We start from the raw sequence: 13783 nt of genomic DNA, 5'->3' as shown, positions 1-13783 counted from the left end.
TAAACAGCCCCTTTCACTTTATTTTGAAAATTTACTTTCATTTATATGTGGGGACATTTTACAGGTACAGAAAAGGGGAATGCTTTCTCTATAGCTTTTGAAAGCTACAGTGTTTTTTCAGTGTTTACTAAAGAAAAATCATCGTGTTTTGGTTCTTTTTTAGCAAATGTAGGGGTTTAAATATGAAGCCCTGACCTGGAGAAAAAAAAAACATCAAAGAAAAGCATTGCTTCATGTCACCTTCCATGTTTTTCTCCATCTGTCTATCAGTGATTTGGCTCATTTAGGCAAACAGACTTATCGGCTGTTGTCGAGGGCCAGGTGGACGGCTGAATATCTGCTATGAAGTCATCCGTTACAAAGGAAACTTAGAGGGAAAAAGCCCCCTCGATCACGCGCCACACACAGCAATCAAGGAGCAGTGTTTACTTGATCGCTCAGTGCACTCACATAAATGCAGATACATCGGAGGGTATTAACTTTCCATCTAGTTCTTGTACAATATTGTGCCGGGGCGACCAAGATGTTCCCCAGCTGTTTTTCTTTTCCTTGCACTTCTACACATACAAGCTGTCATCCTGATGCAGCTCTCTGGTCCTCTTTTTCTTCCCATCCTCCTGCAGCCTTTTAACTTCTTTTCCCACCACTCTTACCTCAAACCCATCGTTTGATCTAGCCTGCTCAGCAGCAGGAAACAAATCGCCGTTACAAATAATTTCTAGCTGGCTTTTTGAGTGCAGAACAGAACCTGGTTCAGATGTCAGCCCGATTACAGGGACTGAAAATTTATGCAAGCTTTGAATTAAGACGTTAAAACAAACATCTGCTTTGTAAGTTTAAATCGTAAAGCTCTGAAATTTATTTCAAAATGAAACTGAAACTTTGACCCCTTGCAGAGGATCAACACCTTATGAACATTTTCACAGAAAAGCTCACACTTAAAGCTGTGGAGATGTTTGATGTGGTTCTAGGTGATAAAATAATACATAAACCTTTAAATATCTCCAGCAGAATCAATCAGGAAGGAGCCAGAGGTTTTCTGATAGATCCACAGCTCAGATTCTTCAACTGCTGAGAGAAAGCCACTAGAAGATCCTGCTGAAGTGTCCAACAGCAATGTGGTGAAACAGAGTAGACCTTAACCCTCTCTCTTCTCAGTTACACACAGCTTTTTTATTGATCTATCCTACAAGCTTATGGGGATGGATAAAATAAATCTTTGCAGCGGTATGAATACTTTTTTTAATGCATTTGAATTCCAAGCATTGGGTTAGAGGACCCTCATGCTGGTAGGTTCCCTCACTTTCTCCTACTCAGCCCAACTTAGACATCTGCCCACAACATGGACCAGCTCTCTGCACCGCTTTGTTTTTCTGTTTTGGTTTCGCAACGCCTTTAATCAACTTGAGAAGACTATTTGCAGCCGGCTAGGTTACATGATGGCCCCTCTTTTGTTCGGCCCGTCTGTTTTTTGGCGCTTTCTGAGCTAATCTGGCTGATCTCTGTGGTCATTTCAGTCTTGCGTTCTCAACTCTCAACCAACATCTTTCATGTAAATCCCTCGTAGTCCAGCGTCAGAGACTAACACGGCTATTATCCCTTAGAGTAGATAAAATTCAGGAACCACGGCTTAACGCTGACACAGCAGATCAATGCAACTCTGTGGAGTAGAAACGTTAATTCTGAGAAACAGAAAATTCCTCAGACAAGGAACGCACCATTGTTTTCTGCGGCCAACCTGACCTTAACCCCCCCCCACAGTGCCGTATCTGTTTCAGTGTGCATAGTAACGCAGTGTGGGTGAAAGCTGCGTGTTTTAGAGAGCTTTGTGGCTGCTGACTTAAGAAAAACAGACGAGGCTTGAATTAGAGTTGATATTTCTTTTTTTTTTCTCCATTTAGGTAAACCACAGCTAACAAGCCAAACAGGGGTTGGGGTCCACCACAGTTAACATAGAAGACCCTTGCCCAAATGATAGGTGTGTATCGCCTTCATCCAAAGCTCTGCATTTATGGTGCAACCTTAGTGTGGTGAGGTGAGCAGAGTTCATCCAAATTGGGGGATGCTCTTACCGCCTCTCCAGCAGGGCCACGGGGCCCGTCCTTCCCGGTGTTCCCTGGGGGGCCACGGGGCCCGGGAGGACCCGGTGGACCAGGAGGCCCGGCAGGTCCAGCTTGGCCTTGATCACCCTAAAGAATATGACAATAATAAGAGGGAGAATGGAAAAGAAAATATTAGATTGTTTTAGTTTTTGATTAAGGGAACAATAAAGCAACACTTTCACAAGTCAAACCAAGTCAAATTTCGGCAAACAGTCAATGTTTGAAGCATGATAGAGAAAAAAATTAGTAAAGCATTAACTGTCGCCACTATTTTAAAAGAGGTGCATTTAATGTGTTTGTCCAGGTGGTGGCAGCAGACACGGATCAATACCTAACTCTATGGGTTAAATGTAAATGTTTTATCCTAAATAAATGACACCTATATGAGAATGTAAAAAGCTCTGAAATAAATCCAGAATCAAACAAAGCCTCATATAGAAACACTGGATTCAGTTTTCTAAAAGCTATAAAGACATATTTTAACCTGCTCCTGTTTTAGGACTCCCAACAGTCCACTGACGCCTTGAAAAAGATTGAGTACAGAGTTAGGGAAAATAAAAGTGTGACAACGTATCATTGACTTTTTTGTGTTCAGTAAAATAAATGTTTTGTTATAACATGCTTTGTCATGCAAACAGCTGATCAACGGTTTAACTGAATTCTGTACTTTTCAGAGACATATATGTAATGTCAATGTTAGAGCCTTATTATAAGCACTGGAGCCGCATGTCTGTTCATCCAGTTATAATCCTGACAAAACAGTTGCTATTTTTCATAAGAAAAGCTATCATTGTATTATAATTTTTTAGACTCCTGAAAATTATAACACAGAGTTTTAAGGCTCCTTTTGTAATAAAATGAAAAAATAAAAAGTGTAGAACGTTACACTACACAGTGTCTTGAGTCAGAAGCTTCTCCAGAGTTGCAGTAAGACAGACCACTGCAGCAGATCATTATCTCTGCAAAAACTCTGTGAAGAAACCCCTGTAATGTCAGTCATATAATTTAATTTCCATTTGGGATGAATAATGTATTCCTGAACTGAAAATTCATGCAACTAAATGCTGATTCAAGCTAACTTGTCATCTTTTCTTGAATCGAAGTGAGATTTGTCTAAGTGGAGTCAGAAATAAAGGAAAGTCTTAACTTCGGCCCAGAAAACTGAAAAATTCAGTTCTCTCCCAGTATGTTGGCAAAGCCAACAATCTTGTCCAGCCTGTTTCCACTCATTCCCTTTTTTTTCCTTGCTGTAATTTTGGATTAAATAAAGCTCATAAAAGTAGATGTTTTCTTGGATAAAAATTCTGCCTTATGAAGATGAACACAAGACAATTTCATTAGATACCATGTTTTTTTTGTCTTCCCCATTTCTGAGTACAAACAGGGATCTTGGTCACCTTTATCACCAAGATTTCTTTAAGTTTCTTTTCACCATAATCCCGTTTATAGAAAACGTGAGTGAAAAGGAAAGATGAATATTGTGTTTAAGACACTGTTTGGGGGAAAGAAATATACTAATAAGAGGTTCTTGTGCTTTTTCTTCTCCAAAATTATAATATTGTGTAATAACTTATACATTTTATCTTATATATACATATGCTAAAATTACCCAATGCGTTACCCAATTTATTATATTAAAATCTGCATTATCTGCTCTAGATAGAATACATTGAAAAGCAAGAAATTTAGTTTTAATAACAGACTCTGAAGTAAATAATTACCGGTACTATGTATCTGAAAACATTTTATATGTTTGTGGAATATTTTCGTGTATAATGTAAATATTCCTTCAATAAGTGTGTCTGCTGCACCAGCTGAGGGAACATAGGAACTGCAGGAAGCACTGTTCTGCAAACTAACAGGTTATTGCAGAATACAGGAGAACTGCAGTCTGGTGTCAACTGTCTGTTGTATTTCTGCTTTGATAGCAATCCTGATTCAGAATGATTTTGTAAAATCCAATCAACAAAGAGAAATTCCCGTAGATTTCATGGCCGTTGAGATTATTCACCAAATTCAGGCAGTACTAGGGTGTTGCTTCAATAGAAGAAGACTGGAACTGCGACTTTATGGTAAGGATGAATCTGCTCAGATGTTCTCCAGTGAGTCAGATTGGTTTTTAGTCGCGGTAAAACACCCAGACTGACTAATCCAATTTTTGTTTTAAGCTTGTTTGTCATGGTAACATTTTAATAAACAGCTTTGTTTACTGAAAGAAAGTTGTTTTCGCATTTGTTTCCGATTTAATACATGTAAAGAACCAAATCAGACGCATATTTAAATTTGTACGCAGAACTGAAAACCATTAATGTTCCGAATATACTCCAAAATTACAGTGGGGACACTTTCTCTGCACGCTCCCACCTCTGCTGGCATCTGGAGGATTATGGTTTGCTTTGTTGAGGAAAGTCAAATGGGGATTCAATCCATGCAGATTGGAAAAAAAAATATTTTCAGAGTGATTATTATCATTATATTCATTTTGCAGCTCTGAAAAAATAAAGAAAAATGAAGTCACATACATTTTAAATGAATGTGCATTGAAATGTTTAGAAATATCAGGAAAAATTAGCAAATCCACTTTTTGTAGATAACTAAAACAGACGCTAAAAAGCTTTTTTTCGTCTTTTAAAAAATAAAAAATAAAATCATATATACATATATTTCCTGACCGCATCTAAAGCCTGCTACTAATCATCACGGGTTCATTAATAATCCAAACACAAACATATCTGCTTCATCTTCAAGTTAAAGGAAACAGTACAGTCGAAACGATAAGGAAATCAAACAAGCATGAACCTATTTTTTATGTAGCAGAACAATAATAAAGAAAAATAAGAACGATTAGAATAAGAGCATGCAAAGTGTTTAAAAGGAGAGGAAATGTTATAGGAGGAAGCACATGCCTTTTAGTTGAGGTCTACCTTCATAAAGCGTCTCTGAAAGGTGCTGGACTGCTCTCCAGCGAGAAAGCCGTGATCATATCGAGGGAAAACCATCTAAGATGCAACAGATGTGCAGTCAAAGAGAAAGAGGGAGAGGAGAAGAAATCATAGCGGTAAATAAGAAGAGAAAAAGGATATTTGTGTTAAACTGTGAGTTCAGGAGTAAAGGAGCAGGTCGCTGCAGGAGAAAAGAGAGATGCTGAAGATTAGCAGACTACAGAAGTAAGAAAGAGCTGAAGGTTGTGGTCCTCTTTCTGCAGACAGTGACAGATGTGCAGCCACAGAGAGGTGGCTGCTGGAAGGATTGCGGAGCGTTTCTGTGGGGGTAACAAACCTTGACAGCGATCTGATTACTGTGCAGACCTGCGTATGTGGTGTAGTTAGGAGGACCCTGAGGAGAGAAGCCCAACATTGAACAAAAACTCACAAACCAATCTTGAATCATCCTGCAGATAGATCCGTACCAGTTGCTGCTTATTTTTATAGTTAAAGATCTGAAAAATGTGTCAGCCAAATCATTCTGCCCTCATCAGTCAAAAATATAAAAGCAACTTTTGCTGTAAGAGTTCTCAGTTATTCCTCTAATGACTTTAGAGTCCAAAATTTAAGCCATTTTTTATGCACGATTCTCCCTCTACCTGGTTTTACCTTGTGTTAAGAATAGTGTGCAGTGTTTTCCATCAGAGGCACAGACCAAAAGGTTTAACTGGTATAATCTGGCCAAAACATGTTTGTTGCATCCCTTTCATGAAGGCCCCTCCAGCTCCTCCAGAGCCACCGTGTTTGAAAGCTTCTCTGATTAACGCTTTTTTTGTTAAGGTGGGTGGCCAGGGCTTTGAGAGATGTTCAAAGCTTGGAATATTGTTTTATAATCTAACTCGCTTTAAACTTCTCTACAACTTTCCTGGTCTTCATGATGCTGTTTTACTAATCCTCTCTGAGAAACTCTCACAGAACAGATGTGTGTATCTAGATTAAATCACACACAGGTGGACTCTATTTACCATTCTGGTGACTTCTGAAGGTATTTGGTTGCACTGGATTTGATCAAATACACAATCTTTTTATTTATTTTTTATATTTTACAACAAAAAAATAAAAATATGTCTTTACTTTTCATAATTATTTACTAATTTTTCGTTCAACATAAAATCCAAATTAAATCCATTGAGCTTTGAGGTTAGAATGGAACAGAAAGTGAAAAAGTTATTTTCTAAGACCGTCTATCTGTTACCATGAAACACTTAAGAGCTGCAAACTGCAACCTTTGCCCTTTTAAAACTTATGCCTCAGTCATCAATCAAAGCATACAGTTCGTGGCGAATGTGCACGTGTGCTCTGAGGAATGGCTTCCCATCTTTCCCAACCCAAACAGAGGTGGTTTGGCTCTTTTCAGTCAACAGACAGCAATTGTGTTGATTGTCGTTCAAGCTGAAAGGAGCAGAGTTTTTCTGCCTCCACACAGCTTTGAGCCTTCTTGGTTGAACTCCTGTTTAAACACAAGCAAGGCACAAGGAAGGATGAAGAGACGTGATGAGGAGGTTTTAGAGAGAGAAAAACAGCGGGGAGAAGGACAGTAGGTTCTGCTAACGGCTGGACTCCTCTTCTCAATCTTTTCCCCTTTGTCCTGTTCACTCTTTCACAACGTTCCCACCATGAAGACCACATAGCCTCCTTTTAACATCTCATTACACGAAGAGCTTTATCAATACAGGAAACAACGTTTAAGGTGCAGCCACAGGTGAAAATAGATTTAAAAAAGGCAACAAACTTCCTTTGATAAAAGGTTTCTGAGAGAAAAATACTAAACTGCACTTCCTTTTGTAATTTGGTCTGATGGCTCCAAGACAGCTGATTTCGTTTTAATACGTCTCCTATCCTGTGTTTGTGACCAGAGACAGCTTGATGATAGCTCTGAACATGATGGATCGACAGGAAGTCACAGGTTGACAAGGATTCATGGCTACTTCCTGTTTTCACATGTATTCTCTTATCCTACAAAGTTCAGAGGTGAAGCAGAATGCTGCGTCCTAAAAGGGCAAACTGACAACTGAGCTCATGCTGGAATAAAACTTCAATCCATGAGTTTTCTCTGCGGCTACCAGGGTATGTCTATGGAATCAATCACAGGGTTTGTTTTGAGACTTGCATGTGTTTCCAAGCAACACCTTGAGGTTTTTTGGGGAACTGTAGACTTATCCAAAGGCATCAAATCAAGAAAGGCCTCAGCCAAGTGCAATATTTACCGTTTGGAGAAACTACCAACAGAGGATGCCAAAAACGTTTCAAACGATTGGCTCAGGACTAAAAACTCATAGGTAGGAAAATGTAATGGGCTACGCCTTGATAGGAATCAGGCATTTCTGCAATGTTTCAGAATCGCATCATAAATATCTTTCCACTAGGCTGGCCTGTTGGATTTAAACTCAGTTTCAGCTTCAACACAAACAATAACCACCCAGGGTCCTTTCCGTACGCTCACACTTTGACTTTCCATGAGTCATCATACGTCTTAACCTTCTTCGAGTTTCATGTTACAACAAACTTCAATGGATTTTGTAGGAATTTCATGAAAAGAACCAACATAACACAAATAACTATAAAGAGGAAGGCAATTAATACAAACTTTTCATAGATGTTTAAAGCTTTAAAGTCCCATTTGCTCCATAGTGAAAAATATGAGTTTCTTAAAGCAAAGACTCCTTAGAAATAGTGTTAATGCTCTCATCAAAACTGGTACATCAGTAAATATTCAAATTTGAACACAGTGTTAAATAGTTTTTGCCTTCAGTCGATATGATGCAATGTGCTGGTTTCCTTGGACGCCCAAATTGTTACCACTAGATAGTAAAGCCAAAATCTATTCATAATCTGGCAGATTTAGGTGTAAAATAATCTTCATCTAAGCAAGATGGACCTTTTGTTTAAAAACAGGCATGTAAACCCCCCCCTCACTGATCAATTTAAGGCTTTATTTAAAGATTATAGGCAGATTTTAAACCCATGTTATATTTGCTGACCAACTTTTTCATGTTACTTTTCACAATTTATCTCATCTATCATAGGGAGCTCAAAGTCTTTGTTTGAAATGCATCTTTAATGAGTCGATGCAATCAACTGGTTTTCCTTAGATAGAAAACTTTGAATCAATTTGACTGGATGATCTGGTTGAACTGTAAAGTGCCTTGAGATTACATGTGTTGCGAATTGGCGCTATAGAAATAAACTGAATTGAATTGAATCATTACCATCACCCTCATCTTCAGCTCCATCTACAGGGTTTCTATCAGATTCAAAGCAGGGACCTAACAGGGCCATTAGATAATGTTAATATTACCTCCATAAGAAGAGTAAGTAAAAATGCCAAAATCTGGCATCTGTGTGTAAGGACTTGAGATGGTTTATCACAAAATCTGTCCCATTATACGCGGACTTTCCTCTAAATTAATGCACAGCACCTCATTTTATGGGGTAGAAGCTCCACCTGCTTATTCATGCAATTATGAATTCATCTGGGGAAAACGGGGAACCTAAAAAACGGATGCAGAAGGAGTTTTTTTTCCCTTGGTTAATGATACAAAGAGGTCATATTCTAGTTGAGATTGGATAGCAACTTTTTTTTGGAAAGGTTTAAAAGTTTCCATCAATCTCTCATAGAATCGTTTCTCATTTCTGGTTTATGAGTTTCAGGCAGTTTAGTCCTCCCAGGACTAAGCCACACAGGATAAACACACGTCTCTCTCTGAACTACTAGATGACTGTAAGGGATTGTTAAAGGTTATGTGCACAGATGCAGACATGATAAGAGTTTTTCTATTTGCATTATTTCTCCATCAAAGGCCAGACTGCCGGAATAGTTTGTCAAGATTTAATTAGATTTTAACCTCGAAGAGGGTTAAAATCTGCTTCTTTAACTGTGACTTCCTATATGTGATGGTCTGTTACTATGTCAGGTTTCGGTTTTACACTCATCTCTGGTGTTTACATTCAATCTTTACAAACCTACTTGTTGGGAAAACACTATTTAACAGATGTATATGCTCTTAACTAAATCTTGTCCATATTTTAAATATCATTTAAACAATGGTTTACCATAAACCTTTGCCCTTCAAATGAGGATTGTTCTCCTTCAAAAATTTTTTTGTAAATACCATTTTTGATACTTTATGGAATTAATAACTAAATTTGATGTACCTGAGCCCAACTACAAAGGATATATGTAAAAAAAAAAAAAAAGATAAATAGCAGTGATGAATTTAGAGATGAGTATAATTTCTTTAAAATATTTGAAATCACCACCAAAGCTTTTAATGTGGAGCCACTAAAGTATTTTGCTTTATTTTAAGTTAAAATAACCTCCAGTTGAACTTTTTTTTTTTAAACAGATGGTCTGACATTCATAAAATCTTCACAGAAGATGAAAAGATTTTATCCAGCTTAAGTTAAGAAAAGTTCATTCCTATTAAAAGAAGAAGAAAGAGAAAAACAAAGCTGATATTTTTTATGAGTTTAGCTAAATTTGGACATTTATTTCATGTATTGAACCAAGATAAACTAATAATTATGCACGTTTAGACCAGATTTATTCAGATTTAAATCTAAACATCACATTTCTACTTTTTCTTTATGAATTTCTTCCATTATGCTGAATATAATTAACATTTAATATTAATATATACATTCTTTAAAGCCTTTTCCTATTTCCAATTTAGAATGGGCGCCTTAGTAACTGATTCCTCCGCTCTTGTTGTTATGCAGGACTATTTAAAAGTTAACTCTGTATTATCTTATTTTCTTTCTTTCTTTGCCTACGTAGAATGTCTTTGTTTTGTGTCTAAATTTATTAAATCGCGTTTGCGTTTGAATGTTAAGTATTCCCTTTGATCCTTGTTTAAAACTGAAGACAATGAAGATATCCAAATATTTTTCCGTTCACATGTTTGATTGCAGGAAATATCCCATAAAGGCTATTTTTAGTCAGTGTGTAGTCTGAGTCTGAGGTTTGTGTTTGCTGATTAATGGACAGGGACAAACTCTCAAGCTGCCTGCGATGGTACGTCAGCCTCTGCTCCCTAGGAGCTTAAATAGAAGTTATCAGCATCCTATTCTATATCATGGTTGACAGAGTGTTCACCAATATGGATCCTGTCCCGCCCTGCAAAATCTTCTCTTTTTGTGAGCTAGACGGAAACATACTTTTACAGTATAAAATGGAGCCTTATGGTGTATGTGTGCTGAAATAATATGAGGATGACTGCCAAGTTTAAATCATATAAGGAGACCAAGATGCATGCAGTGCCTTGAAAAAATATTTAACCCTTGAATCCTTTTAAATTTTGTATTATTTTTATTCTAATGAATAACTGTAATTGAAATTGCAGCTATGAAATTTCAGTGTATCAGCCCAGTAATGTTATATGTACTTTATTAATATTTATCCCATTAAAAAAAATCAATGCAAACAAATTTGCTTTCAGAAGTCAGAGTCCTGTTTCAAGCAGGGTGAGGTTATAAAATAATAAAATAACTTAAATCTGTTCATCTAAAAATGGAAAGACTATGAATGAACGCAAACCAAGACCCTAAACTAAGAGGCAAGGTTGCAAGAAGCAGTCAAATAGTGAATGCTAACTCTAAAGAAGCTCTGGAGATTCACTTGTAAGTAAGAACTTATGGACAACAGAGTTAAATATGGGCTGATTGTGGAGGAGAAGCTGTTGGAAGCTGCAAAAGGCTTAGACTGGGGCAGAGCTTTATCTTTCAACAGGACAGTCAGGGCTCCAACACAGTGGTTTAGGTAGAATAATGTCCTAGTCAAAGCCAAGACTTAATCCAACTGATAACCTGTGGAAAGAGTTTAAAATTCACACAAGTCAAATTATCCAACTTCATTTATTTAGTTTAAAAGTTACCAAATTGAATGAATTAATATGGCCAAACCTAATTCTATTACTTGTTACTAAGTTGGAGCTACATTCTCTTTAAAGGGTGCATAACAATATCAAACAAGGAAGAAATGGCAATTTAAACATCTAGATTATGTTAAAGGTGGAAAAAATCCTGACAACAACACAAAAAAATCTGCATCTGCAATAACCTTCAGCTGAGGTGGATTTACTTTATTGTAATATTAACACTTTTCTGTTATATTGTAGTACTAACGTATAACTAAAAGTTGTAGATTTAGTGTCTAAAGCTTAACTACATGTAATTTAGTGACACACAGTACATGAAATAATATCAAAAGTCATTTTCAAACTGCAAACTCTGGTTCATTAAAAGTCGAAGAACTGGAAACAACCTTCTTCTTTGAATCAACTCTATGAAGAAAAAGCATCTAAAACTGTTATTTTATCTCACAAAGATGATAAGAAAACATGACTTACCCTTGGCCCAATGTCTCCTTGGTCACCCTGAGAGAAAAACAGGAAAAATAACAATTGTCAGTAGTTCTCAGAATTGTAAATGTACAAATGGCTAATAATTCAAGAGCTACTGTAGGGCTGCTATGACACACGAGCTTATAAAAATAGTGTTTATAGGAAGGAAGCAACTCAAGGGTCATCTGTCCAAACCACAATGGGATGTAAACACTTACTGGATAAGTCATTTGATAGACTCAGTGGACAGGATGAGATCGGGGTAGTAAAAGTGGGTGTGCGCTGGGCGAGGATTGTTTTTTGATCGGGAACCAAGGGGTCAAGCTCTCATTACTGAGCTACTATTATGATAACACAAAGGAAGGCTGTTTTCTTTTTTTAAACTTCACATCATCTATTTGTCGGAGATAACACAACGTGGATGGGCCTGGGTCCTGCCCTGATAAGTGCTGTTCACTGTGACTGTCTGCTTATCCACAGATCTGTTGGTTGGAGGCAAAAGCACCAAGTTCACCACAGGCGTGGGCATCACAGAGAACATGCCAGGCTCTAACTGCCATCAATTTACAACAACTTCAGCTGCACTGAGGTTAGCAGAGCGGGAAAACATCTGGCTGTCATTGAGCTTCACAGACGGTATTGTTTTTTTCTGCATATTTAGTTAGTCTAAGGCAAAACACCTGAAGGTCAAGAGATTTCATTAGGTTATATGCATCTCTGTGGCTTTATGTGGGCAAAACCATTTCATAAAATGCATCTAAACATGCCGGGGTCAGGTTAGGCAGAGCTGGAACTGGACATGAAGCATACCTTCTCTCCCTTGGGTCCGGGCAGCCCCTGCAGGAGGGATAAGACAGTTAATCAGAAACAGTCGGTAGAAATAAATCAGCGATCTTATGGAACACACACCGTAGAGCAATGCATCTTCAACATGGCTTAAGAAGCGAGTATTCAATCAAAGAATGAGGCAACGCGTCAACACCACTAAATAACCTGTGACACAGAGACCGCTTCATCTCCTCAACGTTATTTGACTTTTGAGGCAGGAAAAAAAAAAACTTTAAAGAATATATAGAGTTTAAAAAAATGTCTTGGAAGATGAAACTAAAAATGAAAGATGTTCCTTTTGTTCCACCATCAGCCTTTCTGTCAGATGGGAACTTTGAAGATGTTTTAGTGAGGACTTCTTATGTTGGGGTTTTGTTGTGTCTTTGGGATTGAATGTCCCAAACACTAACAGAAAACATGAAGCTTGAGTTTTCTCTTCTGTGTATCAGATTCTTTGTATTGCACATTTTGACATCAAATTTATAAACGGTGGGCTGACAGATGAGATTCATTTGCCGTTCGCCTCTCTGTCCTAGTTTGTCCACTGGGCACAAGTGGCACAAAGATGCCACATGTGGTGCCACCACAAAGGTCCACAGTGACAGAAGAAAGAAGACATGGAAACCAGCCAACATGTGTAGGCTTCTCAAAAGCAACGTCATCCTTTGAAATTTCTTTGATATTTTGTCATGTTAAAACCACAAACCTTCATGTATTTGATTGGGGTTCAATAGAATAGGCTAACACAAAGCAGAGCATGAGCACTTAGCCCATTTACTCTAATAAGCCTAAATGAAATCACTCCCCTCTGCAGCCACACCATTATTTAAAAGAGTCAAACGAAGTGTCATTTAAACTCGACATGAGTCTCCTCTCTGAAGGTATTAGAGGTTTTTTTCAAGTATATTAATGAAAAAGCACCAAGAAGACCAAGGAACACACATAAAGATCAGGGATAAAGATGTAGAGACATTTAAATGGGTTAAAGTCATGGAACGATATCCCAAACTTTGGTGATAACACAGAGAGCCTTTTATAACATCATCCTAAAATATGAGGATGGCAAAACTGCAAAACTATCAAGAAAAAGATCCACTAAAAAAAGGGCATTAATTGGAGTAGCAAAGTAGCCTCTGGTCACTCTGGAGGAGCTGCACAGACCTGTACTAAGACGTTGCTCTAGTCATATTGTTATCAATAAAGAATAGAAAAAAAAAGAACATTTAGGATTTCTTCCCATTTCTGAGTTATACATGACTTTTAGTTCATCGGTTAATTTCAAGCAAATTTTTATACTATTTTTGCAAGAAAAACTCAATGTTATGTGTAAACTGGGGATATTGAACATCAGGAGCATTGAGACGTGTCGTGGTGGCCTGGCAAAGGGAATATATTGTATATATTGGTCATATTATGTATTGCACATAAAGTAGGTGTCAAACACTGATGAAGTAGCACTGTCCTGAGTGATGGAAAAAATTTGGGTGTCCTGAAAAGTGTTTAAGCTATGCTTTTGGGTTTCTGCTTC

General features: G+C 37.6%; 1 protein-coding gene across 13 annotated transcripts in view; it reads right to left on the bottom strand.

The window, feature by feature from the left end:
- The window catches only part of LOC107101682 (collagen alpha-1(XXIII) chain-like), a 185511-nt gene that overhangs the window by 16010 nt on the left and 155718 nt on the right, over positions 1-13783 (bottom strand). For 10 of the 13 annotated variants that reach the window (XM_015400725.1, XM_015400687.1, XM_015400749.1 and 7 more), the window contains 4 exons: positions 12238-12264; positions 11434-11460; positions 5027-5101; positions 2073-2189 (listed from right to left, as the gene is read on the bottom strand). In XM_015400725.1, the coding sequence (XP_015256211.1) occupies positions 2073-2189; positions 5027-5101; positions 11434-11460; positions 12238-12264 (246 nt within the window). Of the gene's footprint in view, positions 1-2072; positions 2190-5026; positions 5102-5381; positions 5439-11433; positions 11461-12237; positions 12265-13783 lie in introns of all 13 variants that reach the window. The other 3 variants (XM_015400732.1, XM_015400703.1, XM_015400718.1) reach the window with 1 other exon arrangement.

Source organism: Cyprinodon variegatus, unplaced genomic scaffold, assembly GCF_000732505.1.
Source record: "Cyprinodon variegatus isolate N-32 unplaced genomic scaffold, C_variegatus-1.0 Scaffold31, whole genome shotgun sequence".
NCBI lineage: Eukaryota > Metazoa > Chordata > Actinopteri > Cyprinodontiformes > Cyprinodontidae > Cyprinodon > Cyprinodon variegatus.
Note: the sequence above shows the minus strand (reverse complement) of the source record. Positions and strands in the feature narration are given on the sequence as shown.